A 14510-nucleotide genomic window follows, 5' to 3' on the forward strand; every position below is an offset into this window, starting at 1 on the left:
AGGAGTTTGGCTGGAAAAGCACAGCCTGATTTGATTATTGAAGATTAGCGTCTTGCCTTTTTTTGAGGGGTGGGGCGGGGGGCCAGGAGGAAAGGAACAAGAGCGGAAGACGCCGAGGAAAGGGAGAGGGGTAGACAAGCTGTGGTTCCCAGCCCGGGTGCCACGTGTAGTCAGTGGGAGGAGGACAGGCCCAACCAGATAGTTGGCATCTATCACTGGAGAGGAAGTGCCCTGTGTAGGGACCGGGCCTTCATCTCTGAACCCTCCCCCCCGCGCCCATACAGACGGCGTACCCTGTTATGGATCGCCAGCTGAAAGGGCAAGAAGAAGGCTCTCCCAGGCTGGTTTTTCCAAAGGGCAAGTGTGAGCAGCAAAAGCAGGAATGCAAGCAACAGGCTCTGCTGGACTAAGGCCACACAGTGGCTGCTCCAAATGCATGTGGACCCTGCCTCTAGCTTTGATCCCCAACACATCTGTGGGTCCCTATTGCATGTCACGGCCTGTTCCAGGCAACAAGTTGGGTAAATGGACACAGGGACTGCTGGGCAGGGACCTCCTGAGCTGGGTGGGTCAGGATAGGTCTTTCTATAGACAAAACCAGCTGCAGACACGGTGATAGTATACACTACATATTACACACACACACACACACACACACACACACACACACACACACTCCTTATATGTAACCCCTTCCAGGCCAAGTCATTCTACCTTCAAAGTAACTCAGGTCCTGGGAGAGCCAGATAACAAAACTACACAGCTCTGTATGCACAGCCAGAGGTACACATCCCATGGCAGGAATGGGACATCAGACTTGCCAGTCACCCTACTCACAAATCTAGGGCAACACATAGCCCCTTGATCCTGAAGTCACCTCAGGCGTTAAGGGCAATGCTCAGCTGCCTTTCCAGCAATACTGACAACTCCTACCTCTGGGCACGAGACAGACCTATGGGTCTAAATTCTGTTGGCCCCTCCTATGAACGGAGATTGTTTAGCTTGGCAGAGAGAAACCAAAAAATCTTCAGAATACCTAAAACATCATGCCCTGTGAAGCCTGGGTTTAACCTGCCTGGCCCCAGAGAGGAAGGTCAGCGCTCAGGGCAGGTACTGAGGAGCCAGAAGTGGGGCAGGGAGGAGGCTGGTCGCTGCACCTCTCCTGACACCCAGACTGTCACCAGAGTCCATCCCTTCCCTGGTAAAACCAATGACCCCACCTTACATCTGCTTTACATTCAGGACCAGACAGAATACTCAGAACAGCAGATAAAACTTTAGGTCCCTTCCAGCCCAAGATCCCATGATTCATTTCTAGTTGCCTCCCTCACACAGCAGTCCTAGGAGGGAAATAAAAACATATCTGGGTCCCTGGGTGGCTCAGTCAGTTAAGCATCTGGCTACTGATTTCAGCTCAGGTTATGATCTTACAGTTCAGGAGATCAAGCCCCACGTCGGGCTCCGCACTGACAGCGTGGAACCTGCTTGAGATTCTCTCTCTCCCTCTTTCCCTGTCCCTCCCGTCTGCATGAGCACGCTCATAAATTAATTAACTAATTAAATTTAACAACGTGTATCAACAGCCGAAGGAATAAAGCAAATACAGTTCTGAGGACTTCTGAAGAGCAAGGGCATAAAAACGGCATCAGGACTGGCCCAGGGGAGTGGCAAGAGCTCAGGGGGAAACAGGGCAGGGAGAGCTGCCCAAATAGGGAGCTGGCTCAGGGTACACCCAAGAAACCCACACAAGTCAGGCTAGGTGCCAGTCTGAGAGAGGTCAGCAACACCAGGCTAAAAAAATTGATTTTGTTCCACAGTCACACCACGGAAGGAACCGTGGGGGGAGGAGGAAGCCAAGACATCAGAGCCATGTTTCAGGAAAATTAATCTGGCAAAAACGCATAATGTAGATCAGACGAAGAGATTATAAGACGTGAAATCGCTCTCTAAGACCCTAAAACTAGAAATGCTGGTCTGAAACCGGATTTAGCAGCAGGAATAGAGACCACGGCAGAGAAGTCGCAAGAGGCAGAATTAATGAAGTTTTGTTAAGTGTCTGTGTGGCAGGCGGGGTAGGACCATCTGAGCCGGTATCTGTGGTAGGCAGGACAGTGGGCCCCTCCCAAAAGAGATGTCCACGCCTTCATCCCCCAGAACCTGTTAGTATGTTGCCTTACCTGGCAAAAGGGACTCTGCGGATGTGATTAAGCTTAGAGCCTTTGAGATAGGCAGATTATCCTGGATTAGCCCGGTGGGCCTAAACTAATCACTTAAATCCTTAAAAGCAGAAAAACTTCCCAGCTATATTTCGAGAGATGTGCCTACAGAAGGGTCAGAGAGAGATGTGACAGAAGAACTGGCTTTAAGTATGGGAAGTGGGCCACGAGCCAAAGGATACATCACCTCCAGAAGCTGGGCATGGTTAGAGCCGGACCTCAGTCCGAGAAGGACCTCAGTCTTATAACCCCAAGGAACTGAATCCTGCCAACTCAAAGAGGAGGCAACAGACTGTCCCCTAGAGCCTGCAAGAAAGGAATGCAGCCTGCGGACACTTTTGCACCCAGGGAGACCCAAACCAGATTCCAGACCTAGAGAACTGTTAACACAAATTTATGTTATTTAAGCCACTAAGATAACTGGTTATGGCTGCAACTGAAAACGAATACGTGATCAGAAATTCAGGACATTTGGGGAGGGAAAAAGTAAAAAGGCCAGGAGTTTGAGGAGTGATGGTGCAGTGAACAGTAGCTCTCTAGATGGCTAGGCAGCAGCTAGGAAGTAAAAGTGGCTCTCCTGAGAGGAATCTAAACTAGAGGCGGTCCCGTCCAGCTGACAGGCCCAACTGCTACAAGCAGAACTCCTAGAAGAGATAAGGTCCAGGAATGAAGGAAAGAAAACAAAAACAAAACCAAAAAAAACGATTAAGGGGACTGGGGGAGAAATCAGGGAAGAGCTGAGAGCACCCCTGGTAGTAAACAGCATCACAAAAGCCAAGGATAGAAGGATTAAGAAGCAAGGTACCGAGATGAAAGAGGATAGACCACCACCTCAATCCTTAAGAGAAGAATGCCTCGGGGCGCCTGGGTGCCTCAGTCGGCTTAGTCATGACCTCAGTCTGGGCTCAAGCTCAGAGCCCGGAGCCTGCTTCAGATTCTATGTCTCCCTCTCTCTGCTCCTCCCCCATTCATGCTCTGTCTCTCAAAAATAAATAAGAGTTAAAAAAAATTTTTTTTAATTAAAAAAATTATAAAAATAAACCAAAAGAGAAGAATGTCTGATCAAGGGTAGGACTGGGGTGCCTGGGTGACTCAATGGGTTAAGCGTCCGAGTCTTAATTTCAGCTCAGGTCATGATCTAATAGTTCAGGAGATCAAACCCTGCATCAGGCTCCGTGCTACTGGCATGGAGCCTCCTTGGGATTCTCTCTCTCCCCCTCTTTCTCTGTCTGTCCTCCCTCTCTCCAAATAAATAAACTAAAAAAAAGAAAACAGAATAGGACTGGATCCCTGGCACAAAAGCTAAGATGGCAGCAGCAACAAGTCCAGACCACCAAACCATTCTATAAGCAGCCAAGCAGAGGTGAAGGTTGGAATGATTAGCAGGAATTTACATCATCTCCGGACACCACACCCTGCTACGCTAGCAGCTGCCTCAGTATCAGATCTGCATGTTGCGTCGCTAAATTATGCTCCCGACAGAAATGAAATATACAGCTGACCTTGTGATAAGCAGCACAGGTCTTCTTACAGGTGTTACTCCTCCGCATTTACACCCATTAGCCAGGTGAGTGTGCAGAACGCCCCAGGGGAGCATGCGGCGCAACAGCATGTCACAGCTCAAGCCCCAGGAGGTTAAACAACTTAGTCCTACAGCTGTGGTAGGAAGGAATTTGAACCCCAGTAGCCTGCACCTCTAAGACTCCTGCAGAGAGCTGGAAAAGGTTAAGTCCAGGGGTGCCTGGGTGGCTCGGTCAGTTGAGTATCCGACTTTGGCTGCTCTCTTGGTTTCGGGAGTTTGAGCCTCACATCAGGCTTGCTGCTGTCACTGCAGAGCCCACTTCGGATCCTTCTGTCTCCCCCTCTCTGTCTCTCCTCTGCTCATGCTCTCAAAAATAAACAATTAAAATTTTGAAAAAAAAACTTGAAAACCAGGTTCATCTAATCACAGAATAGCTAGCAGTTTAATAAGCTGCCACAATTACGAAACCTAATCAGAGTTGTGCAAAGGAGGTTGCGACAATCCACGTGTAAATCCAGGCTTCATAAAAGGGGAAAGTCTGGCATGCATGCCTTTTAGAGTCTAGGCCACGGCACAGATACAACGAATAAGGCGAACAAATCACCATCAGCTCCAGGTCTGGAAAGGCAGCATGTGGGGCACACAGACAGAATTCAATGCCCTTCCTATCACGGGGAAAAGGGATGGGCTTTCTGAGGACGGTGTTAAGGATGACTAGACAGCAGCGGCTTCAGGAAGGGGAGCTAGAGCTCAGCCTCACCCTGGCTGCACTGCATGGTCTCAGGCTCTGAGAACCTAGAAGGTCCACATGGTTTATGAGAAGAGCACAGATGAGTAACGCAAGTGACCAGGGATTCTGAACTTCAGGACCAGTGCCACCGGGCAGTGGGCGGGGGGAGGAAACCATCAGATCCAACTTTCTTAAGAGGATCACAGTTTCCACTTATAGAAAAGCCCTGAGTGGCAACAGGAAGACCAGTGAAAGACTTCTCGCTTTTTCTGTACAAATGGTGGCTTCGACAGAGAAGAAAAATAAGCAGAAGAATGTGGCTTGTCCTGAGAGGCAAAATTTTTAGATTTGGGGCATATGATACTTCAAAAAGAAGTTAAAGACTTAAAAACCCATACATAGAAAGTTCCGATATTGGGGCGCCTGGGTGACTCAGTTGGTTGAGCATCTGACTTTGGCTCGGGTCATGATCTCACGGTTCGTGGGTTCGAGCCCCGCGTCGGGCTCTGTGCTGACAGCTAGCTCAGAGCCTGAAGTCTGTTTCAGATTCTGTGTCTCCCTCTCTCTCAGAAATAAATAAAAACATTAAAAAAGATTTTTTTTAAAGTTCTGATACTACTATATAATTACTAATGGTATTATATATACTATATAATTACTATATAGTTACTAATGGACTGCGTGTTTAAAAAAAAAAAAAGCTGAGGGGCACCTGGGTGGCTCAGTCAGTTGAGCATCCGATTTGGGTTCAGGTCATGATCTCGCGTTCATGAGTTTGAGCCCCACATCAGGCTCTGTGCTGTCAGTGCAGAGCCTACTTTGGATCTTCTGTCCCTCACTCTCTGCCCCTACCCTGCATGCACCCACCAAAATAAATAAATATTTAAAAGAAGAAGAAGAAGAAAAAGAAGTAGTAGTAGTAGTAGTAGTAGTAGTAGTAACTGACATGGGGCACCTGGGTGGTTCAATCAGTTAAGCGTCAGGCTCTTGATTTCACCTCAGTTCATGATCTCAGTGTTGTGAGATCAAGCCCTGCGTTGGACTCCGTGCTGAGCGAGGAGCCTGCTTAAAATTCTTTCTGCCCTTTCCATGCTCACCCTCTAAAAAAAGAAGCTGATACATAAACACAAGTTAGCAGAAGTGACAGAAATGCATGAGGACCAGGCCTAACTTTGTTCCTATAGTATTCTACTGTACTTAAAGACCTCCTGTGTTATAAAGTATACTTCTAATTTTCATAAAGAAGTTGTACCTCTGTTTACAAATCTTTTAAGGGAGTGTTGAACGCCATGTTTACATGTGGATTTTATACACTGAAATTCAATTCTAGTTCAAAGTAATATAGAGCCTAGGGTGAATGGTGGATTGTAAAACTCACATGACAGCATTCGAATTCAGCCAAATACTTGCACTGGCCCAAGAAAACCCCTAAGCCAGTGGCCTGTTAAAAAACCCTTGTTGAGGGGCACCTGGGTGGCTCTGTGGGTTAATAAGCCTCCAACTTTGACTCAGGTCATGATTTCGCAGTTCATGGGTTCAAGCCCCACATCAGGCTCTGTGCTGACAGCTCAGAGTCTGGAGCCTACTTCAGATTCTATGTCTTCCTCTCTCTCTGCCCCTCACGCACTCACGCTCTGTCTCTCAAAACTGAACAAACATTAAAGAAAAGAAAAGAAGAGAAAAGAAAAGAATACCCTAGTTGAAAGGAAAGCAGACATCACCAGGAATCCTTGCTTCCTCTTGATGAACTCCTGCAGCACCCACTCTTAAGTACTCTTGAAGATTAAATGAGAAAATGTGAAGTTTCTTATACAATTAGTGACTGGCAGAACTGGGAAAAGAGCTAGCGTAGCCAAAAACAATGCGAACACGTGGGCCTTCATGTCTAGGCAGAGGGGACATTTCATCCACTATCCATTCTCATTTCATCCACTATCTGTTTCGAGCCCGTGTTCATCTAGTCCACAGCTAGAGCTTGCTCATGACACTTGCCCCGGGTCAAAGAAGTTAGTGAAGATGGGAGTTCTCACCATAAGAGTAAAGATTGGGCCCAAATGCCTCTGGGTTGGGTCTAACATCTTGAAGCCAGGGGCTTCCACAATCCTATTTCCGTTCTAAGTCCTATGTCTGCAGAAAACAGGTAAGGATTCTTTAGCAAGACACACCCCCTCTGTGATCAGGGAGTGGTAAACACACACCTCCGACTCCAGAAGCGCCCATCAGACTGGCCCGGTGCAGCCATAGGATACAGGCACAGGGAAAACGGGAAATGGCCAAACGAGGCTCACAAACTCGGCTGAAGCGCTCGGGCTTGGTCAAGGTTTCTGGGACTCGTGTTCCAAGGAGGGCAAGTTTTCAGGAGTGAAACTGGAGCCCTTCATAAAGGGAGGGGGGGAAGGGCGCCCAGTACACTTGCCCCCCCTCCCCCCATACACAGAACTGCTCCAGCCAGTCCCAACAGGAACTGCTGTGGGACACACGCACACACGCCACTGCAGCCCAGATGTGTGACACACACATGCACACCCGAAACTGCGGCCGGTTGTGCCCAGAGAGGCTTCCTTGACGCCCACGGCTCACAGGCACAGATTTACTGGGCAAGGGCTAGCGCAGCCTTCGCGCCGCCAGAGCCCCGCTTCTGCGCTGCGCGGCGGGAGTTCCTTCCAGAATGCGACTTCCCTGGCGGTGCGAGACGGAGGAAGCCCCCCAAGGAAGACGGGGCTCGCAAACCTGAGCCGGCCGCGCCCGGGCCCCGAGCGGCGACGTCGGTCTCTGGAGGCCGCCATCGGGATGCGCTGCGCGGGGTGCCAAGGGGGGGGGCCTGAAACGCCCCCCCCCCCGGGGACCGGACCAGCTCGACCCCCCAAGCGGGCCGGGCACCGGAAGTGGAGGCCGAAGTGCCCGGGCCGAGGGGTGTCCTGAAGCCGCGGGCTGCCCACTTCCTGCGCGACCAGGCTGGCGGCAGGGGCCAGGCCCGTGGCTCCTCTGAGCAAGCGATCCCCGAGGAGAACCCAAAGCTCGCTCTACTTTGAAATCAGAAGGGACCCCAAGTTTCTAGTCACCAGGGAACTGTGAAGGGCCCATTTTGGCGCCAAACGGCCAGGGGTGCGCGCGACCGGAAGTGCCACCCTGCCCGCGCCAACCGCCGCCGAGCCGTCCCGCGCATGCGCGCCCGTCTGTCAGCGGCGGCCAAGGGCTACCTAGAGGGGAAGCAACCCCCCCCACCCCCAACGCCGTGCCACTTCCCCCCCACCCCCCATCCAAGTTCGGGGACCCCCGCCACAACACCTACCGCCTACGGACATCATCGGGCAGTGAGATGGCCCGGGAAGCCAGCGTGGGCACCCGGGCCGGGGCGGTGCGGGCAGGCATCTTGGAAACTGCAGCAGAGACCAAGGCGGCAGAGGCAGCCCTGGCTTTTCGCGCGGAAACCAACGGGGAGGGGCGGCGAGCAGAGGCGGCGCGTACCATCTCGGCCCGGGCGTGGGGGAAGGCGGGACGTACCATAGGGATAGAGGCCGTACCATGTGCCGGCAGACGGAGTGGAGCCGGTGGTGCAGAGGGGCCGCGCATGCGCGAGACCGGCGCGCACCCCCATGTGGAGCAGTGGGCTCGTCCAAGCTCCGCTGTTTGCTGGGAGCCTTGCTTGAGAGGTTCATTCATTCATCCTTCCTAGCATGCTGGGGATAAAACAGGGAGCATCCCCACAGGGTTTCAACATGTGCGCTCTTGGGATTGTAACTGAGGACTTGAACTCAACTCCATCTATGTGCTCACTATAACGACCTTAGACAGGTCATTTGAACCAAGTCTCCCATTTCCTCATTTTCAAGAAGGTGCTAATCGCAGAAAATCTGGAGGATGCACAAAGTAAACAGGATCTCCCAGTGTGGGGAGGCCCAGGCCACTTTCACAGCCTGTGTGTTTAAAAAAGCACCAGAAGTTTGGGATAGTCTCTTCAACGAATGGTTTTGGGAAAATTGGATGTCAATATGCAAACAAGTTGGATCTTTACCTTACACCATGTAAAAATTAACTCAAAACGGATTAAAGATCTAAATGTAGACTTGAAACCACAAAACTCTTAGAAGCAAAGGGCGAGGGACAAAAAGGTAAGGGGACAGCTTCACAACACTGGATTTAGCAAGGATTTATTAGGTAGGCCATCAAAGCACAGGCAACAAAAGCTGAAATAGAAGAGACTGCATCAGATTTCATTTATGCACAATAAGGGAGTCAAAGTGAAAAGGCAACCTACAGAATAGCAAAACATTTGCAGACCATGTATCTGCTAAGGTGTTAATATCCAGAACAAAGAGCTCTACAACTCAACAAGAAAGATAAACTGATTTTCAAAATGGCAGAAGAGGGGCACTTTGGGTGGCTCAGTTGGTTGAGCGTCCAACTCTGGATTTCAGCTCAGGTCATTATCTTAGGGTCGTGTGGAGCCTGCCTAAAGATCCTCTCTCTCTGTCTCTGTCTCTCTGTCTCTCTCTCTGTCTCTCTCTCTCTGTCTCTAATAAAAAAACGTTAGGCATCCGACTTCAGCTCAGGTCATGATCTCAGTCTACGGGTTAGAGCCCAGCACTGCACTCTGCGCTGACAGCTGGGAGCCTGCTTCAGATCTTCTGTCTCCCTCTCTCTCTGCCCCTCCTCCATGCTCTCTCTCAAAAATTAAAAAAAACAAAAACATTAAAATTTTCAAAAAGTTTAATGTGCAAGGGGAGGGACACCTGGGAAGCTTAGTCCGTTAAGCATCAACTTCAGCTCAGGTCATGATCCCACTGTCTGTGAGTTCAAGCCCTGCTTGAGGCTGTAAGCCAACAGCTCAGAGCCTGGAACCTGCTTGGGATTCTGTTTTTCCCTCCCACTGTCTGTCTGTCTGTCTCTCTCTCTCCCTCTCTCTGCCCCTTCCCTGCTCATGCTCTCTCTCTCAAAAATAAAATAAAAACATTTTTAAAAATTTAACAAATGGGCAAAGGCTGCCTAGATGGCTCAGTTTGTTGAGTATCCAGCTCTTGAATTTAGTTTTGGTCATGATCTCAGGGTTCACAGGATGGAGCCCCACATCGGGCTCTGTACCCACAGCATGGAGCCTGCTTGGGATTCTCTCTCTGCCTCGCTCTCAAACATTTTTTTTTAATGGGCAAAAGATGTAAATAAACCATTCCCTAAAAATACAAGTGGCCAACAGGCATGTGAAAAGACACCCAACTTCACTGATCAGGGAAATGCAAATCAAAACCACAGTGATATGTCACTTCATTCCCATCAGAATGACCACTATAAAAAATGTTATATATATACACATATAAACAAAAACAAGTGTGGCAGGAATGTAGAAATTAGGACCCATGTGCACTATTGGTGGGGACGTAAAATAGTGCAGCCACCATGGAAAAGAATGGAGGTTCCACAAAAGATTAAAAATAGAATTATGAGGAAGCGGTGCCTGGGTGGTTCAATCAGTTAAGTGTCCAATTCTTGATTTCGACTCAGGTCATGATCTCCGGGTTCAGGAGTTTGAGCCCTACATTGGGCTCTGCACTGACAGTGCTCTCTATCTCTCTCTCTCTCTGCTCCTTCCCTGCTTGTGCTCGCTCTCTCAAAATAAACATTTAAAAATATAGAATTACCATATGACCCAGCAGTCCCACTTCTGAGTATATATTCAAAGGACTTGAAAGCATTATCTTGAAGAGATATTTGCACACCCATCTTCGTTGCATAATTATTCATAGTAGCCAAGGGGTAAAAGTAACCAAATACCCTTAGAAAGATGTATGGATGAAGAAAGTTTGGTATGTACATAGTATGGATTATTCAGCCTCAAAAAGGAAATCCTGGGTCCCTGGGTGGCTCAGTCGGTTAAGCGTCCGACTTCAGATCAGGTCATGATCTCACCCCTTGTGGGTTCAAGCCCCAGTTTGGGTTCTGTGCTGACAGCTCAGAGCCCGGAGCCTGCTTCAGATTCTGTGTCTCCCTCTCTCTGCCCCTTCCCCACTCGCTCTCTCTCTCAAAAGTAAACATTAATAATAAAAAAAGGACAATATTATTAAAAAAAAGATGGTAAATGCTATCTGTTTTTTTTTACCACAATAAAAATAAGCCGTTAATAATATAGGGCCGGGTTCAAGAAATAAAAATGTATCTTCCACAGCAAGGAAAAAGCACCAGAACAAAATTACAAACTATGGTACAAATAATGGTACATTTTTACATTTTTGTGTTAGAGAATTTGCAAGTGAATTTATTTGCAAACACACACATAAACTAGGTTTACTAGTTACCCGTAAACTAGATTCTCCCAATAGCTGGTGGGGAGAGGTCGGCCTGGCCAGACGTGGACCTCAGACTCTCCGGTTGCTATGGGTGACTCACGCATGGCAGGTTCCAGGAGGACTGAAATATTAATAAGACTAAAACTAATAGCTATTAATTTAATATTTATTTTTTTCTTTTTTTTTTAAATGTTTTATTTATTTCTAGGAGAGAGAGAGAGAGAGAGAGAGAGANGAATACAAAAAAAAGCTTAATGAGTTTCTTATAGGGGGTAATGCAAATTGTGAAATTAGATTATGGTGATGATTGCACAATCCTAAGAATATACCAACTCATTAGACTGAAGAATTTAAATAGGTGAATCTTAAGGTATATTAATTATATCTTTTTTTTTTTTAATTTTTTAATGTTTTATTTCTAGGAGAGAGAGAGAGAGACAGCATGAGCAGGGGAGGGTCAGAGAGAGAGGGAGTCACAGACTGAAACAGGCTCCAGACTCCGAGCTGGCAGTCAACACAGAGCCCGATGCGGGGCTCGAACCCACGAACCGCGAGATCATGACCTAAGCGAAAGTCGGACGCTTAACCGACTAAGCCACCCAGGCGCCCCTATTAATGTAATATTTAATCAGCACTTATACAGTATACTATGGCCTTTAGAGGAATTATTTTCTTTTTCTTTTAAAGTTTATTTATCATTATTTTGAGAGAGAGAGAGAGAGAGAGAGAATGATTGGGGGAGGGGCGGGGGGGGTGAGTGAGACAGAGGATCCCAAGCAGACTCTCTGCTCTCAGCACACAGAGAGAGCCCGATGTGGGGCTCAAACTCCTGAACTGGAAGTTCATGACCTGAGCCAAATTCGGACGCTCAACTGACTGAGCCACCCAGGTACCCCAGGACCACATTTCCCATGGCCTGGGATACTGGTCACAAAGGAGTCTGGCTCAGAGGCTGCTTATCCAAGATCACAGGCTCCGTAAGCAGCAGGACCAAAAAGTCTTTAGTTCCAGAACCTGGATGCAAACAACTGACCCCCAGCAGTGCCAGGCCCCCCCCCCCCCAGGAGGCCCGGGACAACACTGGGGGGAAATAAATTAAGGAGGAAGAGCAGAAAGGTGTGGTAGTTAGAAGATCATCTCACCAAAAGGTGAATCAGGCCATGTAATCCGGCCGGAAGCCAGCCCCTGGGCCCCTAACACACCCCAGGAAACGGGGTGCTCACAGGACAGGGGAGAGAGGAAAGATAGGCTACGAGTCTTTCTCAGAGACTTCAGTTCACAGGAGAACAGCTGCATTTAATGAAGGCCCCCTCTCAGATGATGCTCTTCATAATCCCTCTGCCAAGAGATGATTCAACTGGTCTCACAGACCCGGTACGGCCTCAGGGACATCAGGATTTGCCCAAGCCTCACTTAGGGCTCTGAGCACCTCCAGCGTGACCTGTTAGACCCCCGGAGACCCCTCCCCCACCTAAAAGTGGGCTCATTCCTTGAGAGAAGCAAATGGAACTTCCAGAAGGAGCGAGGTTCAGCTCTCGCTGGCGTTCACTCCACCTCTGCCTCTCAACCTCCAGAGGAGCATTTATAAACACCTCAAGAGAAAGACTTAACAGGCCTGAGCTCCCCGCCTTCGAGCCACATTCCAGCCTTCAGCTGGAGGGCCACACTCCAGAAGCCACAAGACGCTAGGTGTCGGCCCAACCAAGGTCAGGGCAACCCAAAGCGCCCGGGCTGCTGGAGGGACCGCCACATGCCTTGAGCCACATGCCTCTCCTGAGCCAGAAGGCCAGAGCTGAGTCACCCCACACGCTGGGGAATCCGTCACGGCTGCTGAGCTCTCGCTTGTGGCAGCAAGAGCTTCAGGCGGTGCCACCATCGCTCCAGGTTTCAAAAGGAACACTCTGCCACTCACCCCAGACCGGGGCCAGGCAGGAAGACACCCACAGGGTAGGGCTCTCGAACACTCTCTCTGGGCTCAAGCGGCCAGGAATCCAATCTGGGGAAACCAATTCGGGAGTGTGCGGGGCAGACCCACTTGCTCCTTGCGGGGCCCTTGAACAGGCAGACAGCTTTCTTTTCTTTTCTTTTTTTAATTTTTCTTTTTAACCTTTTATTTATTTCTGAGAGAGAGACAGAGACAGAGAGCAGAGGAGAGTCAGAGAGAGAGGGAGACACAGAATCTGAAACAGCCTCCAGGCTCTGAGCTGTCAGCACAGAACCTGATGTGGAGCTCAAACCCACGAACCGTGAGATCATGACCTGAGCTGAAGTCGGACGCTTAACCAACTGAGCCACCCAAGCACCCCCAGGCAGACAGCTTTCTGTTTGGGATCACTAGAGGCCTCCCACCAAGCCCAGCAGGTCTGTCTTTCCAACAGCCCTTGAGTCTGTGTGCCCATCTGCCCCTCTGAGGCCACCACCCCCAACCTAGGTCATCCTCACCACTCTGCTCTCCTGGATGCCTGCCCAGCTTCCTTCCCAGGCTGCCACTGAGCCTTCCACCACACATTCAGCTCTCGCATCCCATGGCAATGGGAGAACTCTTCTCAGAATCTGTCTGATCAGGTCACCTCCTCCCTACCCCATTGAATGGACCTGAATGGCCATCTCTGTGCTCTTAGGGTCAACCTAGCCCCCAGGCACTTAGCCCCACCCACATCAGCGTTGCTATACTAGCTCCTTGGCTCACCCCAGCTGAGCCACATCTTGTCACTCCCAGCCCTTTCCCACCTAAGGCCATTGGTAGCCAGCCTCCAAGAGGGTCCCCAACATCCTTTGCCTTTTCCGTATTCATCCCCTTGTGGGGGTCCTCACCCACTTGAAGCCAGGGCCAAAGGAATATAGAACTGAAAGTGCAGGATCTCGGAGGCTAGGTCATAAAAGGCATTGCAGCACCACCTTGCTCTTGTGGGGGAAGCCAATAACCCTGAGGAGGGAGACAGGGCAAGAGGAACCAGTCTGCCAGCCATGTGAGTGCGCCATTTTGGAAGCGGCTCTTCCAGCCCCAGCCAATACCTGACTATAACACAAGAGAGACCTCAAGCTGCAATGACTCACTTTGCCGCTCAGTTCCCAACTCACAGTTGGGTTGGGAGGGATAATACATGCATGTTGTTCTAAGCCACTAGACTGTGAGGCTTTTGTTATACAACCAGAGGTCATTGTTGCAAGGTTTCTGCATTTGTTGTTCTCTTAGCCTGGAAAACCCTGCCACTCCACACACCCACTTCTCCTGCTTGGAAAATCCTTAATCCATTGTTTCTACTCTGGCTCAGCCATCACCTCCTTCAAGGGGCCTTTCCTGATCTCCCCCAGCCCAACAGATATCTGGTAGGCTCTTAGAACCATGGCTCTTTTAGAGCCCTTACCTCATCTGGTGATCACATATTTTGGGGGTGATGGTTTAGGTCAGTCATACCCCTCTATGCCTAACACCTAGCAAAGTGCCCAGGATATAGTTGGCACACAATAGAAACTCATGGAGGGGCACCTGGCTGGCTCAGCCAGTAGAGAATGCTACTCAATCTCAGGGTGAGTTCAAGCCCCACATTGGGCATAAAGATTACTTTAAAAAGGGGTGGTGGGGTATACCTGGGTGAATTAGTTAGTTAAGCATCTAACTTCAGCTCAGATCATGATCTCACAGCTCAGAAGTTCAAGCCCCAAGTCAGGCTCCCTGCTGTTCACGTAGAGCCTGCTCTGGATCCTCCATCCCCCTCTCTGCTCCTCTCCCACTACTGTGTGCATGCTCGCTCTTGCTC

At 49.6% G+C, this 14510-nt stretch overlaps 1 protein-coding gene across 3 annotated transcripts in view; it reads right to left on the reverse strand.

The window, feature by feature from the left end:
• DNMT1 (DNA methyltransferase 1) overlaps positions 1 to 7895 on the reverse strand; it is a 45997-nt gene extending 38102 nt beyond the window's left edge. Inside the window, exon 1 of one of the 3 annotated variants that reach the window (XM_039250951.1) lies at positions 7761 to 7895. In XM_039250951.1, coding sequence (XP_039106882.1) covers positions 7761 to 7840 — 80 coding nt within the window. In that variant the 5' untranslated portion in view covers positions 7841 to 7895. Of the gene's footprint in view, positions 1 to 6666; positions 6737 to 7198; positions 7257 to 7760 lie in introns of those variants that run through there. The other 2 variants (XM_039250952.1, XM_039250953.1) reach the window with 2 other exon arrangements.
• Positions 7896 to 14510: the final 6615 nt, after the last annotated feature.

This window comes from Hyaena hyaena, unplaced genomic scaffold, assembly GCF_003009895.1.
Source record: "Hyaena hyaena isolate Hyena2069 unplaced genomic scaffold, ASM300989v1 scaffold_392, whole genome shotgun sequence".
Lineage (NCBI taxonomy): Eukaryota > Metazoa > Chordata > Mammalia > Carnivora > Hyaenidae > Hyaena > Hyaena hyaena.